Genomic DNA, 16,758 nt, shown 5'->3' with positions numbered 1-16,758 from the left:
TGTGTGTACCTGGGCAGTGAGATTGTGTGTGTGTGTGTGTGTGTGTGTGTGTGTGTACCTGTGCAGTGAGATTGTGTGATTGTGTGTGTGTGTGTGTGTGTGTGTATGTGTGTACCTGTGCAGTGAGATTGTGTGTGTGTGTGTGTGTGTGTGTGTACCTGTGCAGTGAGATTGTGTGTGTGTGTGTGTGTGTGTACCTGTGCAGTGAGATTGTGTGTGTGTGTGTGTGTGTGTGTGTGTGTACCTGTGCAGTGAGATTGTGTGTGTGTGTATGTGTGTACCTGTGCAGTGAGATTGTGTGTGTGTGTGTGTGTGTGTGTGTGTACCTGTGCAGTGAGATTGTGTGTGTGTGTGTGTGTGTGTACCTGTGCAGTGAGATTGTGTGTGTGTGTGTATGTGTGTACCTGTGCAGTGAGATTGTGTGTGTGTATGTGTGTACCTGTGCAGTGAGATTGTGTGTGTGTATGTGTGTACCTGTGCAGTGAGATTGTGTGTGTGTGTGTATGTGTGTACCTGTGCAGTGAGATTGTGTGTGTGTGTGTGTGTGTGTACCTGTGCAGTGAGATTGTGTGTGTGTGTGTGTGTACCTGTGCAGTGAGATTGTGTGTGTGTGTGTATGTGTGTACCTGTGCAGTGAGATTGTGTGTGTGTGTGTGTGTACCTGTGCAGTGAGATTGTGTGTGTGTGTGTGTGTGTGTACCTGTGCAGTGAGATTGTGTGTGTGTGTGTGTATGTGTGTACCTGTGCAGTGAGATTGTGTGTGTGTGTATGTATGTGTGTACCTGTGCAGTGAGATTGCGTGTGTGTGTGTGTGTGTGTACCTGTGCAGTGAGATTGTGTGTGTGTGTGTGTGTACCTGTGCAGTGAGATTGTGTGTGTGTGTGTGTGTATGTGTGTACCTGTGCAGTGAGATTGTGTGTGTGTGTGTGTATGTGTGTACCTGTGCAGTGAGATTGTGTGTGTGTGTATGTGTGTACCTGTGCAGTGAGATTGTGTGTGTGTATGTGTGTACCTGTGCAGTGAGATTGTGTGTGTGTATGTGTGTACCTGTGCAGTGAGATTGTGTGTGTGTGTGTATGTGTGTACCTGTGCAGTGAGATTGTGTGTGTGTCTGTGTGTGTGTACCTGTGCAGTGAGATTGTGTGTGTGTGTGTGTGTACCTGTGCAGTGAGATTGTGTGTGTGTGTGTATGTGTGTACCTGTGCAGTGAGATTGTGTGTGTGTGTGTGTGTGTGTACCTGTGCAGTGAGATTGTGTGTGTGTGTGTGTGTGTACCTGTGCAGTGAGATTGTGTGATTGTGTGTGTGTGTGTGCATGTGTGTACCTGTGCAGTGAGATTGTGTGTGTGTATGTGTGTACCTGTGCAGTGAGATTGTGTGTGTGTGTGTATGTGTGTACCTGTGCAGTGAGATTGTGTGTGTGTGTGTGTGTATGTGTGTACCTGTGCAGTGAGATTGTGTGTGTGTGTGTGTATGTGTGTACCTGTGCAGTAAGATTGTGTGTGTGTGTGTGTATGTGTGTACCTGTGCAGTGAGATTGTGTGTGTGTGTGTGTGTGTGTGTACCTGTGCAGTGAGATTGTGTGATTGTGTGTGTGTGTGTGTATGTGTGTACCTGTGCAGTGAGATTGTGTGTGTGTGTGTGTGTGTGTACCTGTGCAGTGAGATTGTGTGATTGTGTGTGTGTATGTGTGTACCTGTGCAGTGAGATTGTGTGTGTGTGTGTGTGTACCTGTGCAGTGAGATTGTGTGTGTGTGTGTATGTGTGTACCTGTGCAGTGAGATTGTGTGTGTGTGTGTGTGTGTACCTGTGCAGTGAGATTGTGTGTGTGTGTGTGTGTGTACCTGTGCAGTGAGATTGTGTGATTGTGTGTGTGTGTGTGTGTGTATGTGTGTACCTGTGCAGTGAGATTGTGTGTGTGTGTATGTGTGTACCTGTGCAGTGAGATTGTGTGTGTGTGTGTGTGTGTGTGTGTACCTGTGCAGTGAGATTGTGTGATTGTGTGTGTGTGTGTGTATGTGTGTACCTGTGCAGTGAGATTGTGTGTGTGTGTATGTGTGTACCTGTGCAGTGAGATTGTGTGATTGTGTGTGTGTGTGTGTGTGTGTGTATGTGTGTACCTGTGCAGTGAGATTGTGTGTGTGTGTATGTGTGTACCTGTGCAGTGAGATTGTGTGATTGTGTGTGTGTGTGTGTGTATGTGTGTACCTGTGCAGTGAGATTGTGTGTGTGTGTGTGTGTGTATGTGTGTACCTGTGCAGTAAGATTGTGTGTGTGTGTGTGTGTGTATGTGTGTACCTGTGCAGTGAGATTGTGTGTGTGTGTGTGTGTGTGTGTGTGTGTGTGTGTACCTGTGCAGTGAGATTGTGTGATTGTGTGTGTGTGTGTGTGTGTGTATGTGTGTACCTGTGCAGTGAGATTGTGTGTGTGTGTGTGTGTGTGTACCTGTGCAGTGAGATTGTGTGATTGTGTGTGTGTGTGTGTGTGTGTATGTGTGTACCTGTGCAGTGAGATTGTGTGTGTGTGTGTGTGTACCTGTGCAGTGAGATTGTGTGATTGTGTGTGTGTGTGTATGTGTGTACCTGTGCAGTAAGATTGTGTGTGTGTGTGTGTGTATGTGTGTACCTGTGCAGTGAGATTGTGTGTGTGTGTGTGTGTGTGTGTGTATGTGTGTACCTGTGCAGTGAGATTGTGTGTGTGTGTATGTGTGTACCTGTGCAGTGAGATTGTGTGTGTGTATGTGTGTACCTGTGCAGTGAGATTGTGTGATTGTGTGTGTGTGTATGTGTGTACCTGTGCAGTGAGATTGTGTGATTGTGTGTGTGTGTATGTGTGTACCTGTGCAGTGAGATTGTGTGTGTGTGTATGTGTGTACCTGTGCAGTGAGATTGTGTGTGTGTATGTGTGTACCTGTGCAGTGAGATTGTGTGATTGTGTGTGTGTGTATGTGTGTACCTGTGCAGTGAGATTGTGTGTGTGTGTATGTGTGTACCTGTGCAGTGAGATTGTGTGTGTGTGTGTGTGTGTATGTGTGTACCTGTGCAGTGAGATTGTGTGTGTGTGTATGTGTGTACCTGTGCAGTGAGATTGTGTGATTGTGTGTGTGTGTATGTGTGTACCTGTGCAGTGAGATTGTGTGTGTGTATGTGTGTACCTGTGCAGTGAGATTGTGTGTGTGTGTGTGTGTGTACCTGTGCAGTGAGATTGTGTGTGTGTATGTGTACCTGTGCAGTGAGATTGTGTGTGTGTGTGTACCTGTGCAGTGAGATTGTGTGTGTGTGTGTACCTGTGCAGTGAGATTGTGTGTGTGTATGTGTGTACCTGTGCAGTGAGATTGTGTGTGTGTGTGTGTGTACCTGTGCAGTGAGATTGTGTGTGTGTATGTGTACCTGTGCAGTGAGATTGTGTGTGTGTGTGTACCTGTGCAGTGAGATTGTGTGTGTGTGTGTACCTGTGCAGTGAGATTGTGTGTGTGTATGTGTACCTGTGCAGTGAGATTGTGTGTGTGTGTGTACCTGTGCAGTGAGATTGTGTGTGTGTGTGTACCTGTGCAGTGAGATTGTGTGTGTGTATGTGTGTACCTGTGCAGTGAGATTGTGTGTGTGTGTGTGTGTACCTGTGCAGTGAGATTGTGTGTGTGTGTGTATGTGTACCTGTGCAGTGAGATTGTGTGTGTGTGTGTACCTGTGCAGTGAGATTGTGTGTGTGTGTGTACCTGTGCAGTGAGATTGTGTGTGTATGTGTACCTGTGCAGTGAGATTGTGTGTGTGTATGTGTACCTGTGCAGTGAGATTGTGTGTGTGTGTGTACCTGTGCAGTGAGATTGTGTGTGTGTGTGTGTACCTGGGCAGTGAGATTGTGTGTGTGTGTGTACCTGTGCAGTGAGATTGTGTGTGTGTGTGTGTGTACCTGTGCAGTGAGATTGTGTGTATGTGTGTGTACCTGTGCAGTGAGATTGTGAGGTTCACACTGTAGAACGGTTGTGATATCATCATGTGCCTCATACTGGTTCCCCAGGTGTGTATGTACTGTGGCACGTCGCAGCAAGGCTACACACACACACACACACACACACACACACACACACACACACACACATTTTAATGACCTTTTTGTTATGTTTCTTGTCAGCACTAGGACTAATATAGCTGGTTTTTTATGCTAAATTTATTTCTTGTACCTGTAAATATTGTAGAACAAAATCTATTTTGTACTAAACTAAACCAGAGCACCACAATCTGTCTATAGTGAGAGATGAACTGATAGTGGTGTTACTAACATAAGCTCAATCACACTGCCTACAGGTAAAGTTATGAATAAATAATACAGGACGGAGTCAACACTTCCAATTACCTCATTTAATTCATATTTACCTCATTCATTATTACTATTACAACATTCTGTACCTTTAACCACAATGAACTCTGACCTTTGTAGTTGAGTGGGTGGAGCTTGAGGACGTTGTTACAGTCGATGAGGGCGTGGTTCCAGCGCTGAAGTTTAATCTCCACCTGAGCTCGATTATTGTACGCTGCTGCGTTGGGTAAAATACACACACTCCTAAACACACACACACACACACACACACACATGTCTAGAACAGAACCTTGTGGAACTCCATTACACTTTTCAGACTGAGATAAATCCCCAGATTAGATGAAACAAGCTGTTTTGTACTCAAGTATTTAAAGCTTTGTACTAATATGATACAGTACAGAAGGCTGCGGTGGCTGATTGTTTAAAATAACTGTATACAATTTCATAAAATAATTAGATATATTATTATTATTGTTATTATTATGTGTGTGTATAATCTTACCTGGTATAGTACAATAGGGCCTCGTCCCAATCCCCCACTCTATATGCCTCGTTCCCTTTTTCTCTCTCACGTGTGGATAAAACTAAACGCTCTTGCTGCATCAGACCTGAAATATTAAACACGTTCAACGTTACACACTAATGCAGAATATGGCTCTACTCCTTAATCCATACTTCCTACTCCACACTCCTTACGCTCTAATCCCTACTTTCTAATCCCTAATCTTTATCCTCAACATTTTTGTAATAGGTCCACCTATAAGAATTGCAGTATCAGGCTCATCTGCCATTTATTGGGACCAGCCGGGGCATGGAGACACAGAGGACTCAGAATGTTGAGTCCTTGAATCTGAGCTGTCCTAGGTTCATCTTGCTTTTTCATCAGTTCTTGCTGGCATTCCTTTGAACGCTTTTCTTAAGAACTTATTGTTGGAGAAGACTACCACTCAATGTCCCTCTTGGACTGGAAGTGTCTGTCGACACTTGTTCCCTGTTTAGCTGTAGCCGGTGTGATGGTGATCCCAGCCATTAATCTTTCTTTCTTGAGAGGCTAAGTTACTATATCGGTGGACTAAGCAACTGCTATCAGCTTTGCTTGGGGTTATCATAAATATAAAAAAATACCTCTGTGTGGCAAACGTCCTCGTTTTATTTTCTGGGCAAGCGTGTGGTGTATGATATCCCCCTTTTCTTATTTGCTTGTTTATCTGTTCTATCTCCTCTCCGCTTTAGGTGTGAATTTTGATTTGGTTTTCTTTTTGGTTACTTTAGTTATTTTGTCATTGTGGCCTCAGGTTATGTTTTAGATTTATTTTGGTTTGTGGTTCTTTAGCTGCAGTAGTGTTCTACCTTGGTTAAGTGTCCTGCGGTTTGGTTCATATCTTCTCAGCTCGCAGGTACGGGCTTCTATCTGGTGCATCTATAATGAGGCGTGACCGCCCTTTCATGAATCTAAACCTTTATTCCTACTCCTGTATGTATGTGACAGAACTGACCATATGTGTGTGTGTGTGTGTGTGTGTGTGTGTAATAGTACTGACCGGAGGTGTTGATGTCGAGGGTGATATTTGGGAGAGTGTTACTGATTACTGTAGGATCACAGCTCACACACTCGTCGATTTTGGCACATTCAGCATCAACATCAAACCTACAATAACACAATGATTATCCTTCGCTACTACACACACACTGTACTTACACACTGTATATACACAGTGTACACATACTGACCGGTCCCAGTCACTGTAGGTTCGAGGAACAGCAGGTGGTTTATTGGGTGTGTCTGTTGTAGCTGCAGGGTTTAATGGTTTCTGTGAAAATACGTAAAGAATTTTAATTATCAAATAATACACAAACATACACACACAAACATATTCACACACTAGGGTTGTGTGTGTAGGACGTATATATGGTGTGTGTGTCAGGTGCGAATGTGTTGGGTGTGTGTGGTGTGTGTGTATGAGTGTCAGGTGTGAGTGTAGGGTGTGTGTGTGTGTGTGTGTGTGTGTGTGTGTGTGTCTGTGTGTGAGTGTAGAATGTATGTAGGGTTTGTGTGTCTGTATGTGAGTGTAGGGTGTGTGTGTGTGTGAGTATGTGTGTTTCGAGTATAGATGTAGGGTGTATAGGGTGTGTCTGTGTAAGGTGTGAGTGTCTGTGTGTGTAAGTACCTGCAGTGGGCGGTTGAGTACAGGTGGAAGAGTATCAGTGTAAAATTTGGGTGAGTGGGTGAGATGCTGATCGTTGGTGCTGATCTCTCTCTGCCACGCCTGTTAAAGACAAAAACTTAATTATTAACTGTTCACAGCTGCTGCACTTATTTTCTGTAACCACTTAATTCTGATTAGGGTCATCACACAACACAGGGGTTTTTGTATCTGTTGGTCCTGGATTTTGTAAAGTTGCTTTGAGACAATGTATATTGTAAAAAGCGCTATATAAATAAAGTTGACTTGACTTGACTTGACTCACCCATTCACTCACTCATTTATTCTCACTAACTCACACTTAGGGGCTCTGGGCCCTGTGAATTATCTACACCACCCGCTGAATCCCTGTTATTTCAGTGTGAGTTAATTTATCTCATACCTGCAGATCCTCAGTGATGAGGTTCCACTCCTCAGTAGAGAATGACGAGGGTGTGGCCGGAGATGATTCCTTTCTCAAAGCTCGATGTTTTGGGTCCAGTAATTCAATCCTTTTCTCACAGAATTCAGTCAGGTGTGGGTACACCCCCTCTATACCCAACCTAAAGGGCATTAACCAATAAACACTGGGTAATAAATAAAGTATTTAAATGAGGTTTCACTGTTTTAGCTGAATAGTTTCACTGTATATTTACTGCATAGTGTAAACACATGAACATTTCAAACATGTAGATAATGAATTAATAAATGACTGAATTAATGTATAAATAATAAATGAAGTGAAAACAGAATGGTGAGATGAAGTGGTGATGATAGAAAGATGTGTAGGACCTGAGTACACGGAGGATTTTCTCCAGGTATTTAACATCACTGCACTGCTGGATGTACTTGTAATCTAGGTGTTCTACAGGAAGGGTGTGGCAACCCATAGACGATGATGTCATCAGACAAGAGGACAAGCCTTCAACACTCATTCTGAGAACAATAACACTGAAAAGAGACAAAAATACTGACCAGTTGTACAGAAAATATTTGGAAAAACTGAACTCAACATCAACTGAAATCTGGGATGCAGTGACAAGGTCTGTAGCTCTTTCACAATCATGGAAAATGGTGCTGGTTTACATGTTCGACTGGTACAGTTTATCATGGCAGGTGGTTTAATGTTAGCACAAATATGAAAATGTGTTATTTATTTTAATCAACCTTGCTGAAATGCAGGTTTCTGATTGGTTGGCAGGTCACCAATATTAGAAATCAATGTTACTGACTAAATGTAACTGTGATGGAGTGTAATCATTAACAGTAATATTGGTTCCACATTTATGTTTAACCATCACATTCATTTAATTATTTTTACTAACTGCTACAGCATCACCTAAAAACACTGGGTGCAATGCAGCAGTAAAGGGAGACGATCTATCACAGTTAGACAATCACCCACTCACTCACTCATTCACCCACCCACTTATTCACCCACCCACTCACTTATTCACCCACTCACTTATTCACCCACCCACTCACTCACTCACCCACTCACTCACTCACTCACCCACTCACTCACTCACCCACCCACTCACTCACTCACCCACCCACTCACTCACTCACTCACTCACTCACTTATTCACCCACCCACTCACACACTCACCCACCCACTCACCCACTCACTCACTCACCCACTCACTCACCCACCCACCCACTCACTCACCCACCCACTCACTCACTCACTCACCCACCCACCCACCCACTCACTCACTCACCCACCCACTCACTCACTCACTCACCCACCCACTCACACACCCACTCACTCACTCACCCACTCACTCACTCACTCACTCACCCACCCACTCACTCACTCACTTATTCACCCACCCACTCACACACTCACCCACTCACTCACCCACCCACCCACTCACTCACTCACCCACTCACTCACTCACCCACCCACTCACACACTCACCCACCCACTCACTCACTCACTCACTCACTCACTCACTCACCCACCCACTCACACACTCACCCACCCACTCACCCACTCACTCACCCACCCACCCACTCACTCACCCACTCACTCACCCACCCACACACTCACCCACCCACTCACTCACCCACCCACTCACTCACTCACTCACTCACTCACTCACCCACTCACTCACCCACCCACACACTCACTCACCCACCCACTCACTCACTCACCCACCCACACACTCACTCACTCACCCACTCACTCACTCACTCACTCACTTATTCACCCACCCACTCACACACTCACCCACCCACTCACCCACTCACTCACCCACCCACTCACTCACTCACTCACTCACCCACACACTCACTCACCCACCCACTCACTCACTCACCCACCCACTCACTCACTCACTCACTCACTCACCCACCCACCCACTCACACACTCACCCACCCACTCACCCACTCACCCACTCACTCACCCACCCACCCACTCACTCACTCACCCACCCACTCACTCACCCACCCACTCACCCACCCACACACTCACTCACCCACCCACTCACCCACTCACTCACCCACTCACTCACCCACCCACCCACTCACTCACTCACCCACCCACTCACTCACCCACTCACTCACCCACTCACTCACCCACACACTCACTCACCCACTCACTCACCCACTCACCCACTCACTCACCCACCCACCCACTCACTCACTCACCCACCCACTCACTCACCCACTCACTCACCCACTCACTCACCCACCCACACACTCACTCACCCACCCACTCACTCACTCACTCACCCACCCACACACTCACTCACTCACTCACTCACCCACTCACACACTCACCCACCCACTCATTCACCCACTCACTCACTCACCCACCCACTCACCCACCCACTCATTCACCCACTGTTATGATACATTAAAATTTCATGTGTTTTTATTTAGTTCTGTTTATTAACTAAAAATTGTACATTAAAATTTGGAGTATTTTTCTTATTAAGGCAAAATATGGATTATTTAAAGAAGAATTCATTTATTTGACATATGGAGCAGACAGGGTTAAGGGCCTCACTTAAGGGCCCAAAAGTGGCTCCATAGCAGACCCTGGATGTGAACCAACAACTTTCTGATTAATAGCTCAACGCTCTACCCACTAGGCTCCTAATATTAGATAAAAGCTGTTAACCAAATGAATTCATCAAAATAGATCCACATTATAAACTATCATCATTACCATTCTTCTTGTAGTTATTATTAACACTACACTAATGTTATTGTTGTTTTGGTATTATAAATAAGAGTTCTCTGTTAGTGTTAGATGTTTATGTGAGGTGTATTCTCCTGGTCAGTGGTTGTGGTGCTCGGATGGCTCACCAGAGCAGGCCGGGCACCTGTGTGTTAATATATACAGCTCATTATATATATATGTATAAAACCCCCATATAATGAGCTTAATGTATAGAATTACAGAATTACTGTCGTTACTATGAGAAGATAAACTTTAGCTGCGATTTTACTGGAGCTGATTTCTGACTAACGTGATTTCAAAGCTAACGTGCTAACGTGAATATTAAAATAAAAACTTACCGTTTGTGCAGTAGTGAGATTAATTTAATAAATAATAGTTATTTACATACTGTGAGGTTTAAATATAAAGTTTAATTTTAATATGACTCAGGATCAAAGTAAAAGTTCTACTCAGTCCGCTGTTTACACACACTGTCTCTATGGTAACCACAGTGGGCGGGGTAATGAGCTCCTGGTGGGCGGAGTCAGAGAGGAGAACAGCGGTGAATAAATGAAATAAAAGAAATATCTGTGCTGTTTTGGTTCTCAACTTATAGGCTAAATTATCTCTATATATTTTTATTAAGTGAGAACACTTAGCCCCTAACAATGTTCAAATTGCATCACAGAGTGAAATTTATTATAATCAAATTACCTTTAAAAACCTTTAACCTTTTAAATGTTAAAATGTTATCCATAACATTATCCATACACATGTTACACAGCTCAATTGATTTGTGAATTCCAAATGTTAATGTTATTTCAAAGGTTTTAAATCAGCCCCGGTTCTGGACTGCTTTGCTTGGGGGGGCAGTAAAACCTAATGAGGGGGCATGTTGATAGTCATGTTTTTGAAGCCAGAAATATATTCAAGGCTTGATTTGTGCATGAATGATGACAGCCAAGCTATTGATACTGGCTTAAAGTGATGTATGAGGTAAAGAAATAAAAATGCATGTTTTCGAACTTAAACTTAAAACCCAATGATTAAAAAATACATGTTGATTATGTAAATGGAGAAAAAAGATTATCTAATTGTATTTCATTTTAATACGCCGCCTTAATTAAATTGCCATTACTAATAGAACAACTCTATTTCTTGAAAGGCTTTAATACAAATTTAAGTCAAAGCTGACAAATGTACCTACACACAGACTGAGAATATTCAAACGTGGAAATAGGAATGAGTGAGAATATTTATATTATTGGGAAATTAAAATATAAAGAAAACAAAAGAATACTAATTCTGTAAAAAAAAAGTGTTTACCAGTATACCTGCCTCTCGCTCACACTAACAGAACATATACTGCCCAACTGAACTGTTTGGGGCAGTCTGCCGATTTTTATATGACTCAAAGAGCCAATCAGGAATAAGCAAGGAAATATCTTCACACTGTAAAACAAAATGCATTTTTGTGATTGGTTCAGAGATAATTTTAAAAATAGCCGTTGCTTGCATTGTGCTTGTGGGGGCAAAGACACAATTTGGGGGGGCAATGCCCCCCTCAGTTCCCCCCTAGCGCCGGCCCTGTTTTAAATGCTTGTGGGCCGTCAACAAGTATATTCTATCTACAGACTCACCACAGGAGGGGGTAGTGTAAATAATCAAAATGTAACATTGCTTAAAAAAGTTTAGTCACAGCAAAATTCCATGGTTTGTGTTATAGCTCTGATGTCTTTGTTATTCTATTTATATAGGTCTTCAAACCAGAGTAAGGAGTAAAGGCCTTAACAAGACCACCCAGTAATGCAAGAGAGAAATCAGAAACAACTTCTTTTGGTACAGATGCTCCTCCTCTAAGCCATTCAGAGACCCAGTTTGATATGGCGTTAATGTCATGCCGCTCAGACAGCATTTGCACCACTGGGATGTGAATAGAAGTATCTCCATGTGAGGACAGAACTCCTTGATATGGAAATATATGTCCTGATGTTTCTGTTAGTCTAGTGAGCCTTTTGACTACTGTACCTGTAGCATCAAAACTTACACTTGAGTCTTTACTAGTATTTTGTAGACTAGTAGTTGAGAGGGGGTCCAGTAATGGCATAAGAAATTTGTCAAGGCCGATGTCATGAATACTGCCCCTATGAGGCACACTGTATTTTATTAGATGAGGGGGAAAGGATGGGGTGTTTGTGTCCTACCTCCTTATCCCATTTCTCTTGTTTGGCTTTTCTTAATGTACTCAGGCTTGGTAGGTGGGTATAGCTCTGGGTTACCGAGTGGCGTTATCTTGTAAGCCTCTGTGGCTCGCCACTCTTTTCTCTCCAGATAGCATGTGCTTTGCCTTTCCAGTATGAAGACTGTCGTCAGTGTAATCAATTCTGCATTTTAGCACTGCTGGTGTGCTCACCTCTGGTAGACTCTCACTGGAAATGCACAATTTTGCATTGCACTCAGTACAGTGACCAGTGATGTCAATGCACTTAGATGCACTGTGTGGGTACACTTTTGCTCTCTTGAAGCTAAGTGTGCAGGCTAATCTTGTCATGTTCCAAATCTCTTCATTGAGGATATGAGACCATGTGCCAGAATCAGAGCTGTCACTGTCTTCATCTACCTTAACCTTCATCTATATTTTTGATGCAATCATTTTCAATTTCAGTTGATTTGTCTTTCACTTGCCTTTTAATGTGTATGTACAGCATATGTTTGTTTTATATTTTTCACAGAACTGTCCAATCTTGTTTTAAATGTAATTAATATGATTGAAATTCTCAGAGGACTATCACAGGGTTTTATTAGAAGCAATAAATTACCTTAAAATGAGAATTATGTGTTTATGCGCTATAAAAACTCTTTCCTGGAATGTCTCTTCCAACAGTCGCCTGAGGAGAGGACAAAAGAAAAGTATGCTCAGACCTTAGTCAAACGTGACTATCAACTTTGAATGACATTCTGCCAAGGTTTTGGTGCAGCATGCTATCTAGTGAAAGGGAAAGTACAAACAAAATGAATGAGTGCAGTGTAATTAGACAAGGCAGTGCATCTTAATACAATAAATATGCAGGGCAGCATGATGGAAAGTATAAATGTGTAAAGTATGCAGATGTGTGAAGACCTAACAGAACTGACAGCAAGTTGCACAGGGAGATGGATAAACAAGTATAACCTTAATGACTAATATGACGTTATATGGTGAGGGTTATATATTTTTGTGTTTTGTAAGTGGATGCTGCAGTAGATTCTTGCAAACAATGTTAATGAGCCGAGGATGCTTTGGGGTTACTTCTTTACAGTGTCATTACAGTGATACACATATGGGAATCCATTTCCCCAACCATGAAAACCTGATACATTTCCCACAGTCTAGCGAACCATTTGCTGATCACCAGTAAACTGCATGTTAAATTAAACATGCATTGCATTCTTCATAAAATACTTGTATTTATATACAACAAACAATCCAACTCTGCCTCAGTATTTTATTACTGATGTTGAGTCTACTAGACACTTTTCTCATTCATAAGTGACAATAAAGTACAAAATATTTAAAATAGGTCATCTTACTGTTATTTTAGTCACGTTTTTACCTGGAAAAGAAATTTTTAGGAGTTTAAGTTGTGCTTTCTGAAAATGACTGCTTACAGTCAACAGGTCCCCACCCTGCATCTCAGACTTTGGTCCACATGAAAACACGGCTTAAAATAAAGATTCCCACTGTTAAGAAGTCACATAAGGACAATTGGTTTATTTATCAAAGGACTTTTGACATTAAAATTATTGATGTGACTAAAGAAGAATGAATAGAGAGAATGCCATGTAAAACCTATACTTTTGTAGTGTATATTTCTGTAGTGTTAAGTGATTCACAGTTTACAGATGTGTGGTAAGTTATGTTCTGCCATAAGTTGTGTATATTGCAGGAATATCAATTAAAACATGAAAACCAATTAAAACTGCATGTTTAGTTTCAAGAGGATATTGAAGAGGATACGCAGTATGGCTGAGTGCTTTGACATATCTGTGCAAAGTGGAATCCACATCCAATGACGCCACCCAGATGAGATGACGTCAAACAAAATGATGTCAAACAAATGAGAGGGTTTTGATGCAATTTGAACATTTTAATGGGCTAAATGTTCTTAATTTATAAATATATATATATATATTATTTAGCCTATAACTTGAGAATTAAAATAGCACAAATATTTCTTTTAGCAGCACAAACCAGCACAAACGAATGAGATGCTTTTGGTGCAATTTGGCCTCTGATGCGGGCTGAGTGACGTCACGGGTAATAAAATATAATACTTAATTTCTCTAAAACGATGCCAGCACAAACGATGATTCCTACGGCACAAACCAGCACAAACGAATAATAATATTTATATTCCATTTCTGACCACATGGGGGGCCAGCTTCACGGACATGGTGAATAATTATTTTTTATTAATAACTGAATTATTAAAACAGGGAGTCGCGTTTCATCATAAAATCATCATCACTCCATCATCACCACTTCATCAACATCACTCCATCATCATCACTCCATCATCATCATCATCATCACCACTTCATCAACATCACTCCATCATCATCACTCCATCATCATCATCATCATCACCACTTCATCAACATCACTCCATCATCATCACTACATCATCATCATCATCATCACCCCTTCATCAACATCACTCCATCATCATCACTCCATCATCATCATCATCACCACTCCATCAACATCACTCCATCATCATCACTCCATCATCATCATCATCATCACCACTTCATCAACATCACTCCATCATCATCACTCCATCATCATCATCATCATCACCACTTCATCAACATCACTCCATCATCATCACTCCATCATCATCATCATCACCACTCCATCAACATCACTCCATCATCATCACTCCATCATCATCACCACTTCAACATCACTCCATCATCATCACTTCATCATCATCACTCCATCAACATCACTCCATCATCATCATCATCACCACTCCATCAACATCACTCCATCATCATCATCATCACCACTTCAACATCACTCCATCAACATCACTCCATCATCATCATCATCATCACTTCATCATCACTCCATCAACATCACTCAATCATCACTCCATCATCACTTCATCATCACTCCATCAACATCACTCCATCATCATCATCATCATCATCACTTCATCATTATCACTTCATCATCATCATCACTTCATCATTATCACTCCATCATCATCATCATCACTCCATCATCATCACTTCATCATCATCACTCCATCATCACTCCATCATCATCACTTCATCATCATCACTCCATCAACATCACTCAATCATCACTCCATCATCATCACTTCATCATCACTCCATCAACATCACTCCATCATCATCATCATCATCATCATCATCATCACTTCATCATTATCACTTCATCATCATCATCACTTCATCATTATCACTCCATCATCATCATCATCACTTCATCATTATCACTCCATCATCATCATCATCACTCCATCATCATCACTTCATCATCATCACTCCATCATCATCACTTCATCATCATCAACATCACTCCATCAACATCACTCCATCATCATCATCATCACTTCATCATTATCACTTCATCATCATCATCATCACTTCATCATTATCACTCCATCATCATCATCACTCCATCATCATCACTTCATCATCATCACTCCATCATCATCACTTCATCATCATCAACATCACTCCATCATCATCATCACTTCATCATTATCACTTCATCATCATCATCATCATCACTTCATCATTATCACTCCATCATCATCATCACTCCATCATCATCACTTCATCATCATCACTCCATCATCACTCCATCATCATCATCACTCCATCATCATCACTCCATCATCATCATCACTCCATCATCATCACTTCATCATCAACATCACTCCATCAACATCACTCCATCATCATCATCACTTCATCATCATCATCATCACTTCATCATTATCACTCCATCATCATCATCACTCCATCATCATCACTTCATCATCATCACTCTATCATCATCATCATCACTCCATCATCATCACTCCATCATCATCACTTCATCATCATCACTCTATCATCATCATCATCACTCCATCATCATCACTTCATCATCATCACTCTATCATCATCAACATCACTCCATCATCATCACTTCATCATCACTCCATCATCATCACTTCATCATCACTCCATCATCATCACTCCATCATCATCACTCCATCATCATCACTTCATCATCACTCCATCATCATCACTTCATCATCACTCCATCATCATCACTCCATCATCATCACTCCATCATCATCACTTCATCATCACTCCATCATCACTCCATCATCATCACTCCATCATCATCACTTCATCATCATCACTCTATCATCATCATCATCACTCCATCATCATCACTCCATCGTCATCACTCTATCATCATCAACATCACTCCATCATCATCACTTCATCATCATCACTCTATCATCATCATCATCACTCCATCATCATCACTTCATCATCATCACTCTATCATCATCAACATCACTCCATCATCATCACTTCATCATCACTCTATCATCATCACTCTATCATCATCAACATCACTCCATCAACATCACTCCATCATCATCACTCTATCATCATCAACATCACTCCATCAACATCACTTCATCATCATCACTCTATCATCATCATCATCACTCCATCATCATCACTCTATCATCATCAACATCACTCCATCAACATCACTTCATCATCATCACTCTATCATCATCATCATCACTTCATCATCATCACTCTATCATCATCATCATCACTCTATCATCATCACTTCATCATCATCACTCTATCATCATCAACATCACTCCATCATCATCACTTCATCATCACTCTATCATCATCACTCTATCATCATCATCACTCCATCAACATCACTCCATCATCATCACTCTATCATCATCATCATCACTCCATCAACATCACTCCATCGTCATCACTCTATCATCATCAACATCACTCCATCATCATCACTTCATCATCATC

General features: G+C 41.9%; 1 protein-coding gene across 2 annotated transcripts in view; it reads right to left on the bottom strand.

Annotated features, from left to right (window-relative positions):
* spag1b (sperm associated antigen 1b) overlaps positions 1-10,149 on the bottom strand; it is a 19,264-nt gene extending 9,115 nt beyond the window's left edge. For both annotated transcript variants that reach the window (XM_062991647.1, XM_062991648.1), the window contains exons 1-9: positions 10,029-10,149; positions 7,292-7,450; positions 6,903-7,062; positions 6,485-6,583; positions 6,048-6,127; positions 5,858-5,964; positions 4,819-4,924; positions 4,429-4,559; positions 3,942-4,048 (exon numbers count right to left, since the gene is read on the bottom strand). In XM_062991647.1, coding sequence (XP_062847717.1) covers positions 3,942-4,048; positions 4,429-4,559; positions 4,819-4,924; positions 5,858-5,964; positions 6,048-6,127; positions 6,485-6,583; positions 6,903-7,062; positions 7,292-7,434 — 933 coding nt within the window. In that variant the 5' untranslated portion in view covers positions 7,435-7,450; positions 10,029-10,149. The remainder of the gene's footprint in view (positions 1-3,941; positions 4,049-4,428; positions 4,560-4,818; positions 4,925-5,857; positions 5,965-6,047; positions 6,128-6,484; positions 6,584-6,902; positions 7,063-7,291; positions 7,451-10,028) is intronic.
* Between the last annotated feature and the right edge of the window lie 6,609 nt (positions 10,150-16,758).

Source organism: Trichomycterus rosablanca, chromosome 3, assembly GCF_030014385.1.
Source record: "Trichomycterus rosablanca isolate fTriRos1 chromosome 3, fTriRos1.hap1, whole genome shotgun sequence".
Classification (NCBI taxonomy): domain Eukaryota; kingdom Metazoa; phylum Chordata; class Actinopteri; order Siluriformes; family Trichomycteridae; genus Trichomycterus; species Trichomycterus rosablanca.
Note: the sequence above shows the minus strand (reverse complement) of the source record. Positions and strands in the feature narration are given on the sequence as shown.